This window comes from Diadema antillarum, unplaced genomic scaffold, assembly GCF_040938485.1.
Source record: "Diadema antillarum isolate AM-2024a unplaced genomic scaffold, OU_Dant_1.0 seq00000994_RagTag, whole genome shotgun sequence".
Lineage (NCBI taxonomy): Eukaryota > Metazoa > Echinodermata > Echinoidea > Diadematoida > Diadematidae > Diadema > Diadema antillarum.
The window spans coordinates 329,377-347,365 of record NW_027271832.1 but is presented as its reverse complement, the minus strand read 5'-3'; the positions used below and the strand labels follow the sequence as shown (position 1 = coordinate 347,365).

The 17,989-nt window shown below is 37.6% G+C and overlaps 1 protein-coding gene across 1 annotated transcript in view; it reads left to right on the top strand.

Annotated features, from left to right (window-relative positions):
- LOC139742299 (DENN domain-containing protein 11-like) overlaps positions 1-13,935 on the top strand; it is a 31,559-nt gene extending 17,624 nt beyond the window's left edge. The window contains exons 5-8 of the mRNA XM_071652877.1: positions 3,989-4,127; positions 5,695-5,820; positions 11,944-12,169; positions 12,731-13,935. Of these exons, the coding sequence (XP_071508978.1) occupies positions 3,989-4,127; positions 5,695-5,820; positions 11,944-12,169; positions 12,731-12,929 (690 nt within the window). The 3' untranslated portion in view covers positions 12,930-13,935. The remainder of the gene's footprint in view (positions 1-3,988; positions 4,128-5,694; positions 5,821-11,943; positions 12,170-12,730) is intronic.
- Positions 13,936-17,989: the final 4,054 nt, after the last annotated feature.

Genomic DNA, 17,989 nt, shown 5'->3' with positions numbered 1-17,989 from the left:
GGGTTTGAAATGGCTGAGATATCCAAAAACAAGGTGAAACAAAGAGATCCTAATAAAGGTGGGGCATGTCGCCTTTTAGTATTATCACTTTTTTGGATATCTCAGCCATTTGAACACCAATTTTCATCAAATAAACGTTGAATCCTTTTAAAAATTACATGCTCTTTCATATTTCATGAGATGTTTCTCACTATCTCACCTAAGAATGTTCAAAACATGAATCCCCACCTCAACCAGTACTGTACAGTCCCTTTAAGTTTGAATGCCTTTACCATTGAATTAAAGACATTTTGAAGAAATGTTACACTTCAGAATGAGTTATACTTTTTGCAATATTTTTTTTAACCACAATCGTCTATCGTTTACCACAACTCCATGTAACACTTCTTTATTTTGAGGAGCTTATATCTCATGCCTCACGTGCCCTGGTTTTGACCCATTATCTTCCTCTTCCCTCTCGCTTTTCTCTGTCCACCGTGAAGGTAGTCTATTCCTGTCATTCATTACTCACCTTTCCTCTTTCTCTCATTACAAGGGATTTATCTCGTGTGTGTTCATGTGCAATGCACTCCCGTTAAAACGAAATGCTCAGGACCGGCAGTTTTTTGTTTTTTGTTTTTTTTTCGTTTTAACGAAATTTCATTATAACCGAACAAATATAATATGCAATGTATAAGGAAAAGAAGGAAACCACGCATAAAAAATTCTATTTGTTGAATCCTCATCATACGCTGGAAAGCTATGTGAGATGGGAGAATACCTTTTTAATTTCGTTTAAATATTACATTTTAAAAAGAGCATAAAGTTGTTTGTGTTGTCACACATGTGTAGAAAATGACGGTGTAGGATTTGGTTACAGTTCGCTATTCCAAAGGTTCTTTTCTTACTAAAGTACGTTACTCCGAAGCCTCCTTATTCCGAAGTTTCGCCATTCCCGGGATTCCGATGGTTTGTTTATCTGAAGGTTTGCATTTCTGAAGAATCATTATTCCGAAAGTTCATGATTTAGATCAAAATAATATATTGTTCATTTTCCGAAGGTTCGTTGATCTGAAAATGAAATGAGGTTCGTCATTTTGAAGGTTTATAAATCAAAAAGTGAGAAAGGTTCACTATTCAGAAAGTCTGTTGTTCCGAAGGCTTTTTCATCCGAAAATGAAATAAGGTTCGTTATTCCGAAGAAATTTTGTTAATGAAAAAAAAAATGAGAAAGGTTACTTATTTCGAAGATTTATTTATCTTAAGACGATTATAAGGATTGCAGTTCTTAAGTTTTGTTAGGGTACTCTCCTTTTTTCACCATGGACGATATTTTTGTAATGTTCCGATTAACGAACGTTTTGAATTCCTATCATGTTCGGACTAACGAACCTTATAAGAATGAGAATAAGGACCATATTTTATTATCGGATTAAAAAACCTTTGTTATGGAATAACGCCAAAATGTGCTTAATATTTCATTTTCGAACTATTACGGACATTTAGTTGTATCAGAATCTATGTGTTTTGTATTGAAGGACTTCGGAACAATGAAACAAACCTTATCTGAATTCAGATTATTGTATTACAATAATGCAAGTTCCCCTCGGACTGTGCGTGATACGCGGAGTGAACATTCAATGATGCGTTCGCTCATGCAGAGACGCTTTAAAAATGCTTGTTCCGCTACGCATTTTCGAAGCGATCCGCATTTCGTTATAACGGAGCACATTTCCTTTGTTTTTCTTTGTCAGTGGTGCTCAGAAAAGACTTCGTGATAACGAAAATCTTTTTATTACCGTCTTCGTTATAAGCGAATTTTGTACCATAGACTTTAATGGCGATAATTTTGGGACCAGAAGTTTTGCTTCGTTATAACGAAATTTCGTTATAACCGTGTTCGTTGTAACGGGAGTGCACTGTATCTTTATTTGTGTTCTTCGTCTCTGTCTTAATTTGCTTTCTTTGCATTGTTTCATCAATTTTGTAACTATTTTACTGTTATACCGTTAACGCTCATTTCAGGATTGCCCTACTGCATCATTGGGCATTAACAACTAGTATATCAAGAATGTGGGAAGAGATTGTCACCTCCTTGGTATGATCACCGCAGAGCATTACCTCCCTTGACAATTACTCCTTATCAAAATTAGGCTCCAAACAGTCACCCCTCTTACAATAACTCTCCCCCAGAAAATTACGTTTCTCATTGTTATTTTCGAACATCGTTTGCTATTTGAATTGAAAAAAAAAGAAGCATTTTTTCACTACATATCGTCTGGTTTTGGTCGAGACCTAACTTCAGGTTTTAAACATCTTTTGGGTGAGAAAATTAGAAACCCGTTACGAAATGAGCATGTTATTCCAAGAAGGATTCAAGTTTTTGTGAAAAAAAAATACTCTTGAAATGGCCAGGATAAAACAGAGCAGCCCTATAATGTAAAAAGGATTCTGTCAACTACAACTCTCTATAGATCTATTAAAAAAGAGGGTGCAGGACAAAAGACTTCGTTAACAACTAGGGGTGTTTTGTAAAAAAAAAAAAAGAAATACCGTTAAACTCGTAATATTTTACTCTTTCTAATCAGACTAACTTAATTTGAACTGGATTTCCCCTTAAAGTGTCGAGGACATTTAATTTGAAAATTAGCACAATTCTACTTGTATGTAAAACAAGCTGTAATCTTACTCTTATGACAGATTAGGGCACCGTTTGATAAAAGTTGCCAGTTATGACATCTTGTTAGTCTCTAATAATTTCAATAAAACCATGGGTTCTGCTTGATTGATAAGCTCGAGTCACCGACTTGTTACCATGGACCTGCTTTGATCGACCTACAACGTCTACGATTGGTAATTGTGTGGAACTGACAGCTTGTCAGGACTGACTTCATAAAACCGTGCGCGGATCCTATCAGAAATTATGGCTTTATATCGAAGGATCCCTCGCTAATGTTAAGGAAATATGAATTGCAGTGAAATCAACTCTCCTTTTCTTATGTTTATCTTCTAATGTGTTATAACGGTAGAAAATGACAAGCCAAAAGAGTAAATGATGACAGTGTAAGTGAAAGGTGCATCTTCTGATATGGTGTTATGAACTTATTGAAAAATTACAAAGGGTGGTACTTCTTTCGGGGCGGGGAGGGAGGGTTGTCCAGTAGGTAAGTATCAGGAGGGGGTGGGGGGGGGGGGGGGGGTAGTAATCCGGGTGGTAGTTATCCGGGGGGTAGTTATCCGGGGGGTAGTTATCCGGGGGGTAGTTATCCGGGGGGGTAGTTATCCGGGTGGTAGTTATCCTGGGGGTAGTTATCCGGGGGGTAGTTACCCAGGGGGTAGTTCTCCGGGGGGTAGTTATCCAAGGGGTAGTTATCCGGGGGTAGTTATCCAGGGGTAGTTATCCGGATGGTAGTTATCTGGGGGGTAGTCATCCAGGGGGTAGTTACCCAGGGGGTAGTTATCCAGGGGGTAGATGTCCTAAGGGTAATTGCCCTTGGGGGTAGTTGCCCTAGGAGGGTAGATGACCGGGTGGTAGTTGTCCTAGGGGGTAATGGCCCTGGAGGGTGATTGCCCTAGGAGGGTAGTTGTCCGGGGGGGGGGGGGGGGGGGGGGGGTTGTTGCCCTAAGGGGGAATAGACCTGGGGGGTAATTATCCGGAGGGTAGTTGCCCAGGGGGTAAGTGCCCGGATACGGTAAGTGACTAATATTCATCTATCTTAATCTTTGGAGAATCTTGCCCACACAGAATCTACTGAAAAGCTCAAAATGTTCAGATTCTGTTGATGTTTTAGTTTCCTTTTGGAACTCTATGATCATTTATAAAAACTTGTGAGGTGCTAACATGATGTCCTCACGTAATGAAATTTGTAAGCTGCTATGAAACTATTCTTTGGCAGACCCAGTGCATTACAAAAAAAAAAAAGTTAACTTGAAAAATCATATGCAGTTGCATCAATGTAGTGTTGTCATCAGTGTCAATTTGATCTTTTTATTTTCTTTCATAAATCAGATAACACATCCAGCAGGGTGCTTCAGCCAGTTCATGAACTTCTTTGGTGAGCAAATCTTTACCCTGTGGAAGTACATCCTGCTAAGGAAACGGATACTTTTCTTCTCCCCGCCTCCCATCGGAGTTGTCTGTTACCGAGGTAACCCCTTTTGATACGCTTAGGAGATGTATAAAATATTCTGTCATTTGATCCCATTTGGGGTTAACCTGCTAGGGGAACTGTTCAGCCAAATTGTCGAGAATTAGATTTTCACCGTAGTGAAAAAAAGGCTTGTAAGGTATTGCTTTGGGTGTTAAGGTGATTGTGTACAATTTTTTTTTTAAATTTAACAAGTGTCCCTTATTTAGGTCCAGGGTCAGGGCCCCAAAGCAATGCCAGACATAATGTTTTCTCCTAACAAGCATGGCACTCTTGGTTTTTGACTCTCATATTCCCAGAATTTTAATTTTTTTTTTCTGGTTAACTTTTTCAATTGTCTGAGCTTGTACATGAATCATTCCCTTTGCAGACATTTCTATTCCCAGAGAATTTACAACCGTTTCACTTCTCAAAGCTTTTTTTTAACCCTTTAATTGCTAGAGCTCTTCAAATAAGTTTTTTTAATTCTCTTAACTCTTTTTTTCCTGTGGAAAAAATGTAACAGAAGTAATAGATCCCTTGTTTTGGGGACCTATCTTTCCTTTGAATAAATTGCCTTTTCTGAAAGCTTTTGAACATTTCAATTAGCAAAGCCTTATTTTGTTATTGTTGTTTGTTGACCTCATTACCTAAGATCCTCTTTGTTCACTGCCCAGTTCTCAAATTGTTTTAACCCTTTCATTCTTAAGGGCCTTTGGTAAACCTTGCTTCTTCTTAGAGCTTTTAAATCCTTTAATTCTCTCTCCCTCTCTCTCTCTCTCTCTCTCTCTCTCTCTCTCTCTTTTTTTTTTTGGATGATCTTTCCATTCTTGGAGCTTTTGTGTTTAGTGATCAATTTAGGCATAATACTGTGAGCTCTTGTATTTTGCATGTTCTTTTTGTTTTTATTTGTCAGTTTTATCATTTTCATAGAATCCTGTCTTAGTCACCCTTTCATCCCTTGAGCCTCTTTTGTTAACCCTTCCAATGTCAGAGCCTTAAAATCTTTAGTTTTTGGGACCATTCTTTCATGGATAACTCTTCCATTTTGAAGCTTCTAAAAGCCTTTAAGTGTTAATCCTTTAATTCTTAGGAACCTTTGTAGGAACACTTTCATTTCCATAGCCAGTGAAACATGCTGTCTTGTTTGTCTTCCATTGTGCAGAGCCATTTTCTTGCCCAGCCATTCTCACCACCCCTAAGATTCTTCACTCATTATTTCTTTTTCTCTAGAGTCTGTCCGTGTAGCATAGGTATTATATCGTTTTGTAGGCCTTTAGAGGACCTGTGAAGAGTTACTCACAATATCCTGTAGAGTGAAATGTTTAATGGTTTGGAAGTTTGTAAATTTTGTGCTGTACTGAACTAGCATGAATATAGCATGTGAATATTGTTCATTAATATGAAAGTCTCTTGCATGAAAAAAAATACTCTTGTCTGTGAAAATACAAATAAGCAAATATCACTGAAATTAGCCCATGCACTTTTAAGTACTTAATATCAAGGGACACTGCAGGCAGGTTGCAACAAGGTCAAATTTATTGTGAAGCTCAGGATAAGATTTTACTGTCCCTGTTTTCTCTTTCAGTGTATTGTGCAAGTCTGATGAGCCAACACGATGTGATTCTCAACAGCGCCATTGAGCTGAAGCCGTACTTCTATGTCAACATTGCTGATATTGACACCTTGGAGTCAGAGATGTCCTATATAGCATGTGAGTCCATGTAGATGAAAAATTGACTTCAATAGATAAAGTAGAATCAAATAAAGTAGAATCAAACAAAATTGTAGAAGTGCCATAAAAATTGCACATAGAAGGAGCTTTTACAAGGAGCTGCAACCACTTAATGCAAATTACATGAGGTAATGATGCCATTACCTCCCATTCATTAGTACATTCATGACAAATATGCACTCCCCTCCAAAAGTCGGGGAACACCTTTGAGCAGAAACCGAATTTGTCCACATCAACCACATTTCATTTGTCATAGCTTTGTGGTACTACAACAATTTGGTATCAAAGTGAAGAGTGCACATTAGCATTCAAATTGACATAGGTTTTTAACTTACCCCTGTTAAGCATTTTAGGAGGCAGTCGTATGTTAAAGGGGCAACCCACCCATCAAAATGTAATACCCAGCAGACACAGGAAGTTATTGGCTTTGGTTCGTGGTGCTGGAACTTGTGCCCTTTACTCATTCCACAAAGTATGCCCTTTCTATGTGCTAATGAATACTAGTAATTCAAATTTATTTTTCAATAAACAATACCCAATGTTTCAGATGAACGGAAAACTTATTTCTTGTTTATTGTAATTCAATAAACACAATAGACAAATACTTTTTATTTTTTCAATAAACATGCTAACAAAGGTCTTGATTTTTCTTCTTGATCATGGAATTTCATTTATTGTGATCAATTTCACAGTTTATTCTTTGTGTGATACCAAAAAATCAGAATCTGAAATGGATATTCTGTGTCATTATGCCAAGTCTTTGTTTTTTCATAGTGTTCCACTTAGACAGCCTTCTCATCAAAGAATCCTCCTTTGACAGCGACCACAGCACGGCAGACTCTTGGCATCCTGTTGGTCAACTTGTTGATGGAGTTACTGGAAATATCTTGCCATGCCTTCTGCAGAATCTCTCACGGATGAGTCTCCCTTGTCGGGCAAATTTCTCGGACATTTCTGTTTAGTTCTTCCCACTGGAGCTCGATGGGGTTGAGATCTGGGGACTGGGGTGGCCAATCCATGATTTTCAGGACTTGTTTGTCTTCTTTTTTTCTTCAGGTAGTCTTTGCATAGTCTTGAGGAGTGTTTCGGGTCATTGTCCTGCTGGAAGACAAACCCTTCTCCGATAAGGCGTTTTCCTGAGGGATGGCCTTCCGCTGTAAGATGGAATGGTAGCCGTGCTGGTTGAGGATACCCTCTACTCTGCGCAAGCTGCCAACCTTCCCTGCACCAAAGCAACCCAAAACCATGACATTGCCACCACCATGTTTCACAGTTGGTTTGATGCACTGTGGTAGCATCTTTTCTCCCTTTCGTCGTCTCACATAGGTACGCCTCTTATTGCCAAACACCTCGAACTTTGACTCGTCAGACTAAAGAACCTTCTGCCACTGCTCCAAAGACCAGTCTTTGTGCTTCATTGCCCAAACAAGCCTTTTCTTATGCTTTTTTTCTCTGAGAAGTGGTTTCCTTGAAGCCACACAGCCCATCAGCCCTGCTGCACGAAGACGTCTCCTGACTGTTGAGGAAGATACAGGTGTCTCACGATTGTTATTTAAATCGGCTGTGATCTGTGGGCAAGTCAGATAACGGTTGCGCAGACTGCTCACCCGAATGTATTTTTCTTCAGCAGAAGATGTTGTTTTTGGCCTACCACATCGTCTCCTGTCCTCACTGGACCCGATAGCCTCTCTGCGTTTAAGACTGTAGTGAACAGCATGGACACTTATCTTTAGTTTTTCAGCTATTTCACGCATTGAATAGCCTTCGTTTCTCAAAACTACCATCGACTGGCGTGTTTCTAGAGAAAGCTGTCTTCCCTTAGCCATTTTATTTTTGTGTCTGACAACTGAATAGGACAAACTGAAATGGCAAAATGAATGAAGGTGCACTGGTATAAATGTAAAAAGCTCTGAACAACTTTCAAACTCATGAATTTCAAATTGCACTGACGCCTACACCACTTTCATGCATTTTCTTTCAAGTAGGATGATGCATGTATCAAGTTCATTTGTTTTCCTGGATAAAAATGCATATTTCCATAAATTAACCCTCTAATGAACAATAGGCTACAAATATTCAGCAATAAATTCAGAAGACAGCTGCTGTAATATTCACAAATAATGACAGGAATTTCAGAATAGAACTGATAAAAGAAGTTAGATTTTTTGGAGAGAATGCCATCTTGATGGGTAGCCTGCCCTCTTTGGCAGCCGTTTGTCTCTAAAGAGCTTTAAATTTGTTTGAATCAATGAGAAACTATACACTGATGTATAGTCTTTACTTTAAAACAAACATAAAGCTCTGCTGTGAGCATGAATTCCAGTAAAATCTGCTTAGTTTAGAAAAGCACAAACTGAGTGCAGGTGTTCCAAAACTTTTGGAGAGGAGTGTAATAGAAGTGTGTTTTGGCTAGTAACTTGATAATTATGACTCCCTTCTCATCAAAATTCTGTATTGCTACATTAGTGTAAGGTTGTAATAATTTGATGCAAAATGATGCAATAAATGTAGGTTAAAAAAGGAAGACTTTAATGAGGATTTTTTGCAGGTTATTAACCCATCCTGAGTATACTTTGGCAGGTGTCTATGGGAAATGTGTGTAGTACTGGTAGCAAAATTAGTCCGTCCTCAACGGGTTAAGAGACTTGTGATGTAATACATGTGATTGTAATTGCATCTTCTCGTCTAATCTCCATCATTGCCTGCAGTGATTGATTATGTTTCCATGATGATGTTTTGCTCTCATCTGAACTTAAAGGGACTGTGCAGTACTGGTTGAGGTGGGGTTTCAGGTTTATAACATTCCTAAGTGAGATAATGAGAAACATCTTATGAAATATGAAAGAGCATGTAATTTTAAGAAGGATTCAACGTTTATTTGATAAAAAATTGGTTTTCAAATGGCTGAGATATCCAAAAAAGTGATAATAATAAAAGGCGACAAGCCAGGCTTTTTTTTTTTTTAGGATCTCTTTGTTTCACCTTGTTTTTGGATATCTCAGCCATTTCAAAACCGATTTTCATCAAATAAACTTTTGATACCCCTTAGAATTACATGCTCTTTGGCATCTCATAGAGTCGTTTCTGAATATCTTGCAAAACGTTAAAAGCTGAATCCTCACCTCAACCAGAACTGTACACACCCTTTAAAATATAGGTAAGGCTGTGCAATACAGAGGCAAAAAATAAAACAAAAGCATACAGGCACACAGACACAAACACTCACACACACACACACACACCTGTATTATAAACAAACACGCTTCACATTCCTAAACCAGGTGTTGTGGAGTAGATTTCACTTTAACACCTGTCAGAAGTTACCGATCAATGGAATGCAGAACAAACAGACAAGGAATGTTGATTACATTAAACACCTGTTTTCTCAATGTTTTGTTCTTTCTTATCAAGCCATGTTCACACAGTCACGTGATTGGCCAATTAGCTTGTATCTATATAGCCATGGTCACACTGGCAAAAGTCACAAAGTTTAGATCACAAAGTCTTTGTAATCTTTGGTTGTCCATCTGCACTGGCTGCCAAACTTCTCGATCTTTAGTTCTCGAAGTTAGGGTCAGTAGTGCACATGTGCAAGAAAAAAGAAAAGAGTACCCTGTCTGACAGGTAATGATTGTGATGTAACAATGCACACAGACACATCGCATTGAGGCACTGCCCAAAAACCATCGATCGATGCCATACTTGCCAACATTTTCATTTGAGAAAGCGGTAGAATCCAGGATGCCTATATGCGAGCAGCGCTAGCTTGAATGCTAATGAAATCTTTTAAAAGCGGTAGTCTACCGCCAAATGCGGTAGAGTTGGCAAGTATGCGATGCTGATGCTGCAAACAGGTTGTGGACTGGTCATGTGACAAATTTTGCAAAGTTTCAGTTGTGAGTGTTTGAATATCTCTAGTTTTAGTGGGAAGGTTTGTATGAAGTTTTGCGGGAAATTTGCGGTCACACTGGCAAAACTTTGAGGTCTTAAAGATCATAATCTTAAACTTCGTGATCTTTTGCTAGTGTAACCATGGCTATTGAGTTGGTATGTACATTCACATGGTGTGTTTCATTGATGATAGGATGCATGGTTAGCTAGCAACAAGCTGAATTCAATGGTAAAATCTTGAAGTGAGTGCATGGCATGCAAGGTACCCCCATTTCATGCATAATGGTCATTTGATCACAGGCATTTATTTCAGTTAAGTAATTCAGTGCTCGTTTGGGCCAAGCCTAATCATGAGCTCTTTGTTCTTTGTGTTCACATGGATGCACTAATTGCCATGCTTTGCAGAGGGTGTGGTCATTATGATCAGTGTTTTTGCTAACCACAAAATGCTTATGGTTAGGATCATCCTAAGATAGCTAAGACTTCATTTCACCAGTTCTCAAGTTAGAGGTCCTTAGGTCACTCATATCATGGAAGTTAGCTATTAAACCCCAAGTTAACTGAAAATTAGGACAAATCTGTGTGGACTGTTATCTTGACTGAGGTGAACTGCACCATTTGTTTGTGCCATTTTGCATGTTTTAGCCATGAAATGATTGACATGGTATTCTCCAGCTGTTAGTGAACTGACTGCAGATGCAATTAACAACTTGTTTTTAACATTTTTTACAAACAGCTCTCAGACAAAAAAAAAAAGAAGAAAAAAAAAAAAAAACAAGACTGCCCAGGGTCAATTACTGAATATCATCAATATGCAGAGGTCATTAAACTGTTTCCCTTTTGTCTAGTCTGCCTGTTCTTTCACAGTCTCATCTAGCAATCTATACAATAGAGTGCCAAAGTTTGATGTCACAGCCATTTATTGCTGTGGAAACTGGTTCTTAACAACCTCACCTGGTCCAGTCTGTGAACACTATTGTTATTCTATAGGTGTGGTCAGACTGGCAAAAGATCGAGAAGTTTAGGACAACTGTATATCGCAAGTTTTGCCAGTGTGGATGCAAACTTCCTGCGAAACTTCTCACTCCAACTAGGGATATTTTCCCCATGCCACCCCCGCCAAATTTCTCGATCTTTTGCCATTGTGACCAGACGACAAAAAATCATGCAGACTTTGCAATCTTAAACTTCTTGATCTTTTGTCAGTTTGACCACCCTTTATTTGTTGGTTTTTTCGTTTTATGTAAAAGGAATGCCTTTGATATGTTTGTGTACGATAAGATTAAGACATAATACTGTATACAAATAATGAATGGTCACGAGTGCAATGGTACGAGATTTCACACGAGGTGAAAGATAGAGGCGCTCTATTCAATGAGGCGAAGCCGAGTTGAATAGTGCGCCTCATCTTTCACCGAGTGCGAAATCTGGTTCCACTGCACGAGTAAAGACCATACACTATTTGTTTTATACAACACCTCGAACGTCAACAGATTTGGTACTCACAAATTCTTGAATTTAGCACAGAAATGGCAACCATTTTCCGTGAAAGACGAATGAATAGCCTCACAGTTGCATTTACCGTGTATGTACATGTGTACGTACGTACGTATATATGCGAAACAAAGTTGTTTACAAAAATGAGTGACAAAAGTACGCACTTGTAAGCGCGCTTGTAATTGTTGAGTGCGCGCGGCACATGTTTGTTTATTGTGACATCAGGGCACGTGCAATAAAACATTTTGGTCAAACCAAAATTGCATGCTGAGACAGCCAGAGCGTGCAATAGAACCTTTCACTAAATGTCACGTGATGGACAATCGACCAATCGGAAAGCTACATTCTAAATAAGTGTTGTATAATATGTCCAGTTTGATATATGGATTCATTTGAAGTAAGATTACAGCAGGATGATGATGAGTCAAAGTCAGGTAAAGATCACGTTAGGAAATGAATTCATTGTGCTTTATAAGTACCAAAGTTTGATGTCATAGCTTTTCATCACCATAAAAACTGGTTTAAACAACCTCACCTGGCCGGAGTGTTTTATGCATGCACCTGATTCAAACACAAGCTATAACAAAAGACTGTAAGATCATGACTTTGGTACTCTATTCATCTATCTGCCTGTAAAGTATTTGGCAGTTTCAGGATTTGATGCTTGATATATATTTCTTCCTTTTTCACCAACTTTTGATCCAATCCAATCAGGCACAACAGAGAAGATCTTTCAAGATAAGGAGAGCCTCTATGACGTGTACGTGGACAACCAGAATGTGAAGACACACGTGCAAAGCCTCCGCGAGATGGACAGGACCAACACAATGGACAGGGAAAAGTTTGTGCGGCTCAATAACCAGCGTTCCACAGCTGTCTTCAATGCCCAGGAGCAAGGTATGGAGCCCTGCCAGGAGGATGATGACGAAATCTTTGCAAAGTGAGTGCGCCCTCTTTTGCCAACCTTTACCAGAGGAAGTTGTAATGATGGTAGAAGGATAATTGTTTGTAGAAGTACTGGTAGTAGCAGCAGCAGCAATAGCGCAGTCATTGTAGAGGCAGTGATAGTAGTAGAGGTAATGGAAAATGTAGTATTGTAATGGCAAATGTGGTATAGTAGTAGTAGTACTAGTAGTAGTGACAGACATAATTCAATATTAGTAGTAAAAGTAATTGCAACAGCAGTCCTAGTAGTAGTAATTGTATTCACAGTCTGGTTATATAAATGTTAGACTTAGTGTTACAGGTAAGGATAGGTGATTATGCAACATTGTCAGTCATTGAATATTATCTGCTGTTTCTACTGTCATTGGAAAAATTTGGCAGTAAATGCATTGTTGAAATTTGTTTGTTCGATACCTTTGTTGTTATTGTGACAATATTTTCAATCAAACTCCATTGTACAAGTTTTTATGAGTGATCAAATGTTTTGAATAATGCTGAAATGATTAAAAACGCACATGAAAAAGCGAAAGCATATGTACCTCTACATTCTCTGCAGCTTCTTCCACGAGCAGAACAACCATATATTCCAGACGCTTCAGGAAGTTGCTGCCACGGAGGACAAGTCGCTCACCACTGACCACATGAAGGCCATGGGACTGGACCCGGCGGGCGATCGCCAGTTCATCATGGATCTCGTCGAGCTCTACGGCATCGACATCATCATGATGATTGACACTCCATGCTGTCCAGTTTGAAGTGGACAATGAGATAAAATGGTGGTAAACCTCTGTGTAGGATAGAGTGATTTAGTCATGTATTCAAAGCAGTGGGTGATTTTTTTTTTTCACAGGTCCAGTAACAGCTGCTCATTTCATTTTCTTCCTTTGATTTGTTTTGTAAAGGGTGCAATGTGTCAGAAGTCAATACGCAAGTATTTTTTTAAACTTCTTTGAATGACTTTATGGACGTTAAAGAAATTAAGATGAGGTTGCCTGTGTGTTTTACAATTAGAGCATCACCTTGCAAGCTATCCTCATATTCAACAGAGAGTTTGTAACTATTTATTTTGTAAAATGAACAGTAAATTTTGATCATTGATTTCTATTTCACTTTTATGATGGTATGAGTCTGAGCACTTTGTGGACGCACAGTTATCAGGCATTCTTTGTGGCAGTATTTTCAATTAAGATATAATTTATGAGGCAATATATGTAAAGAGAGGCAAAGGTATATATATTCGTGGACAGTCAAGGACTATGTAAAGATTTTTAAAATGGGCACTCACTCTTCCATTTTAGTGTTTTTATGTTTTCGATCTGAGAATTATATTTGTATTATTGTGTTTCTTTCTAGGGGAACGTTATACAGCTAAGTCAGCAAAGTTGTAAATTTTTTTTGATTATTTGTGATTAAGCAACTGCAATGTTAAACAGTGTCGTTAAAACCTGCCAGCTTAGATCATTGAAGTAAGAAGCTTGGGATGTCCGTATGTTGCAAATTTGATACTGAAATATACTATTGAAAGTGGTTTGTCATTGTAACATACAGCAGCAATCAAAGGTGTGTGTTGATTTGGATACCTGGTGTTATGTGTGTGTATATGGGTTTGTATGGCTTGCAGGTGAGGACTGAGTTTGTAATATAATTCTTGGAAATAATCGTTGGCAGAAGTCCTCACTAGGCAAACTGGAATCTTTTGCATTTGTACTGCCAGACATCTATTGAGGAAAAACAAACAGAAGCACAAACATTTGCACTGGAGGAAAGCTACAAAAGCCATGTCATTGCATGTGTGTGTGTGTGTGTGTGTATGTGTATGTGTTTGTGAGTATGTGTAATCGTGCATTTGCACTATATTCACATAGTGCTGTGATAACTTTCAGTGTTCAAGTTCCAATTAGAAATGTAAGCATTTATTCAACCAAAAGTGTTGGTTTGGAAGACAGTATGAGCTGTAAAATAGGGTTAAATGGGTTTGGCAGTAGTATGTATCTTTCATTATGTAATGAGATATTTGATGTATTATGTTTTTATCATGTCTGTAGTTGCTTACTTGATGTTCGTTACTTTCTGTAACACGGGAGTGTTTGTGGATAGTAATCATGGGATGTGATTATTTAAGGTCCTTGTGTCTGTACCTTCCTCACAATGTCATTTACATTGTGATGAAACACTTGCTATGGAATGTAAACAAGTCATTATTCATGAGCACAAAATTTTTACATTTGAGTTCCGATTTGCATATAATGTTCTCAGTGGCAGATCCAGGTGGGGTGCATTGGGCGCGCGCGCCCCCTTTGATTTTTGTTAAAACAGAAGAAATAAAAAGAAAAAATGGGGGCGTGCATCCCCTTTAATTTTGTAAAGGCGCCCCTCCTTTACAGAATTCCTGGATCCGTCCCTGGTTCTCATGGTGTATAGAATATGAGAAGCAGAGGAAGGAAAAAAAAGAAGCCTCTAATAAACAAATTCTTCCTGAACATTACCAGATATCTATGAGGCCAATTGACTTTTATGTAACATCATTAAATCAAATGAGATAAATAATTTGATTTAAATGTCACATTGTCATTTGGAATTCAACCACAACCAGTACAATTCAGCATCATGGTTATTGTGGAATTATCAAATTTCATAAATCCAAACTGTAGTGATACTTCTGTTTCCTATGATTGCTTTCACTTTTATATGAATGCAGAAATTGAATATGAAATGTGTGATATTCCTTTTTTTTTTCACAAAAGCAAATATCATGAGTATCTTTAATTTTGTTACGTTATTCATATCATTCCAAATTTGAAAGGGGTATGTCATTGATTGCTGAACCATATTTTTCTATTTCTCTCTCTCTCTCTCTCTCTCTCTCTCTCTCTGTGCACAATTGTAGCTGTTGAAACATTATGGCCCAGGAGAAAAAAAAATCATATTTTTATGTCTGTCTGTGTTTCTGTCGGATGATTTAATAGAAACAGTTAGCTTTTAGGCAGCTAATCAAATCTTTGAATGCCATATGAAATGAAGTCGATACTGGTGTGTGGGTTTCCCTTGATTTCTTTATGTGGTGAACTGACTACGCCCTGAAAATTGCATGAACACATTGAAATCTTTACTACTCAATCACAACCATAAGATGGCATTTTTATCTGATCTTAAAGATAAAACCAAAGATTAGAATCTCAATTTTCTGTATGATGAGGCGATCATGTATTGCAAAGAAGATGGTAATTTGCATCACTTGTATGATTTTGAAAATATGTAAAATGTCTTTTTTTATCTATTTCTATTTTTTTTCTTTGTGCTCTGGGTTTTATGAAAGATATGCATCCTTTATGGCAGGGAAAATCATTTGTCTTTTTCACCTTGTATGAAATGTATACAAGCGTTATGCAAGTTGTATCACCATCACCCTATTAGCAGTGGTACCGGTACTTGAATAATGCTGTGCGAAGTCATTTCTTGGTGATTAACCGACATCCAGAATTTTAAATTTAAAAAAAAAAAAAGAGAGAAGTGCAGTTTCAGCAGCTTTCATGTTCTATTTCTTTAGTTTCATAGTTTTGACAAAAACAACAACTTATTTCATGTTTACACTTATCCATTTATGAATTAATTGACATCAACAGGGGTCTTAAAGCAATTTCCCAAGATTTTGTGTATCTTCATGAAGTGATACAGTCAAATTCATGAGTTTGTTTATTATTTGTTGGTATGTTCAGGAGTCTACAGTGATATTTCAAGTAGCTGAATTTCCCATTTGAACTGAGTTAGACAGAATGGAAGGTTTCTGCTATTTCACTGAACATACTGTCGTATATCAGTGTGGGATAAGATTAAATTTACTAAAGTATCATACAAAAACTGGCTTAACATTGATGTGTGATCTTGGTAAATATACCAGTATGCTTTATGGGACATGATTTTGTGGGGAGAGGAACAGAATGCCAATGGAATAAGAAAGATTAGGTTATGGTAGGTAATTTAATATATGTGCTGATATCGTCTTTTGGCACGCTCCACAATCTTCTCGAAGTGAAGAGTATTTATATTTGTGAATAGACCTTTCTTGAAGTACTTGGTATATTAAACATACCTCTTGTCAGACACAAGCTGTGAATGATTGTGGTGAATGTGTTAATTTTTTATTTGGTTAGGATGTGCAAATTGTGAGTAGCTCTACAGTCAGTCACATTCCTTGCAATTTTTATTTCTTTTTGAAAGTTTCTTTTTAACATAGTCTATATTTTTGTTGAAAACATGCAGTTATGAATTATGTATATATATCATGTATATATAACTGTTAACACAAGGATATATGTTTTATGTGACAAAAATATATGTGCAATAGTACAGAGCTCCAGACTTGAGCGTTATTATTCATGATAGTGCTTATTAAAAAAAAAAAAGATGACTGAAGATCATGAATGCTTCTGCACAGTACGATTGTCATTTTCTGTGGTCCGAGTGATGTTTGAGTGGTCATTGTGTGATGGGGGTTGTCTTGCCTGTGTAGCGGAAGCGAGACATGAGCATCAATTTTCCATTGCTGTAGTCGTCAGCATCGGCATCGTCACCTGTTTGGTGTATTCTCTGTAGCTTCCCACAGCTTTTAGCTCTGACCACCAAACTTACACCACAGGTACACAACCTAAAAATGCCCGTCAAGTTCAAATATGGGTGAAGTTTGAAAAGTTCAAAGATCAATGAATTTGCCTTGATAAGCACTGTACTCACAGTACATTGTATTGTGGCGTACTCTCAATTTTCCACACATTTGAGCTATGATCACCAAACTCACACCACAGGTTGCCAACATAACCTGAAATGCCAGTCAAATTTGAATATGGGTGAAGTCCAACAAGTTAAAAGGTCGAATGGTCGATGAACTTTACCTTGAGATATGACCACTAAATTCAAACCACAGGTACATCACATAAAGATGTCTGTCAAGTTTGAATATTGGTGACTTGTGACATGGTCAACTGTCAAAGTGTCAAACTTTCCACAACTTTGAGCTATGACAACAAAGTTCTCCATAAGTGCATCACCAGGTTAAAGCCAGTAGATGCCATTTTAGAGGAAGGCAAAAAATCACATGAATGGGGGAAAGTGAACAAACAGCAGCATGCTCAAAATGTACAAAAGTTCACAAGCGATGGATCACTATTGGGGAAAATAATCACTAATGCTCTGACAAAGTACTGCACTTGATGATTATGAGGAATTTCATATAGTGATTGTTCATATTTACCTCTTACTTATTTTGGTTTGGGTGATTACATTTTCCTTGACACTAACATGATCTCTTTTCAAAAGTTATGCAGGGAAAATATTGAGACAATGATGTGGTGTGCATAAGGAACTGATTATCCAGGTAGTCAAAGCCAAAATGAATATACATTGAGAAATACAGTCAACCTTGCCTAAGTCAAATCTATTTTGACTCAAGAAATACCTTCGACGTATAGAGAAAATTCGACTTCAAAATCAATTCAGTATAGAATGAAATAAAAAGAGGACTTGAAAAGACCTAAACTTAAACGACTTAAACGATTAGTAGTAAGGTGGACTGTATAAAGATGCTTAAAATGATCACTGCTGTGATAATCACTGCTATTACTACCAAGCTGAATTTGTCTCAAAGTACAGATTGATCAAATTATTCATCTACTCGTCATCTATTATTCTGTTCTCTATCTCTATCTATCTATCTATGTGTCTACCTTTCTTTCTTTCTGTTCATCTGAATTTATTCAATTATGTAATCAATTGTGATATCTATTTTCCATGTTCTATCCAGTTTAATCGATGGCCTATA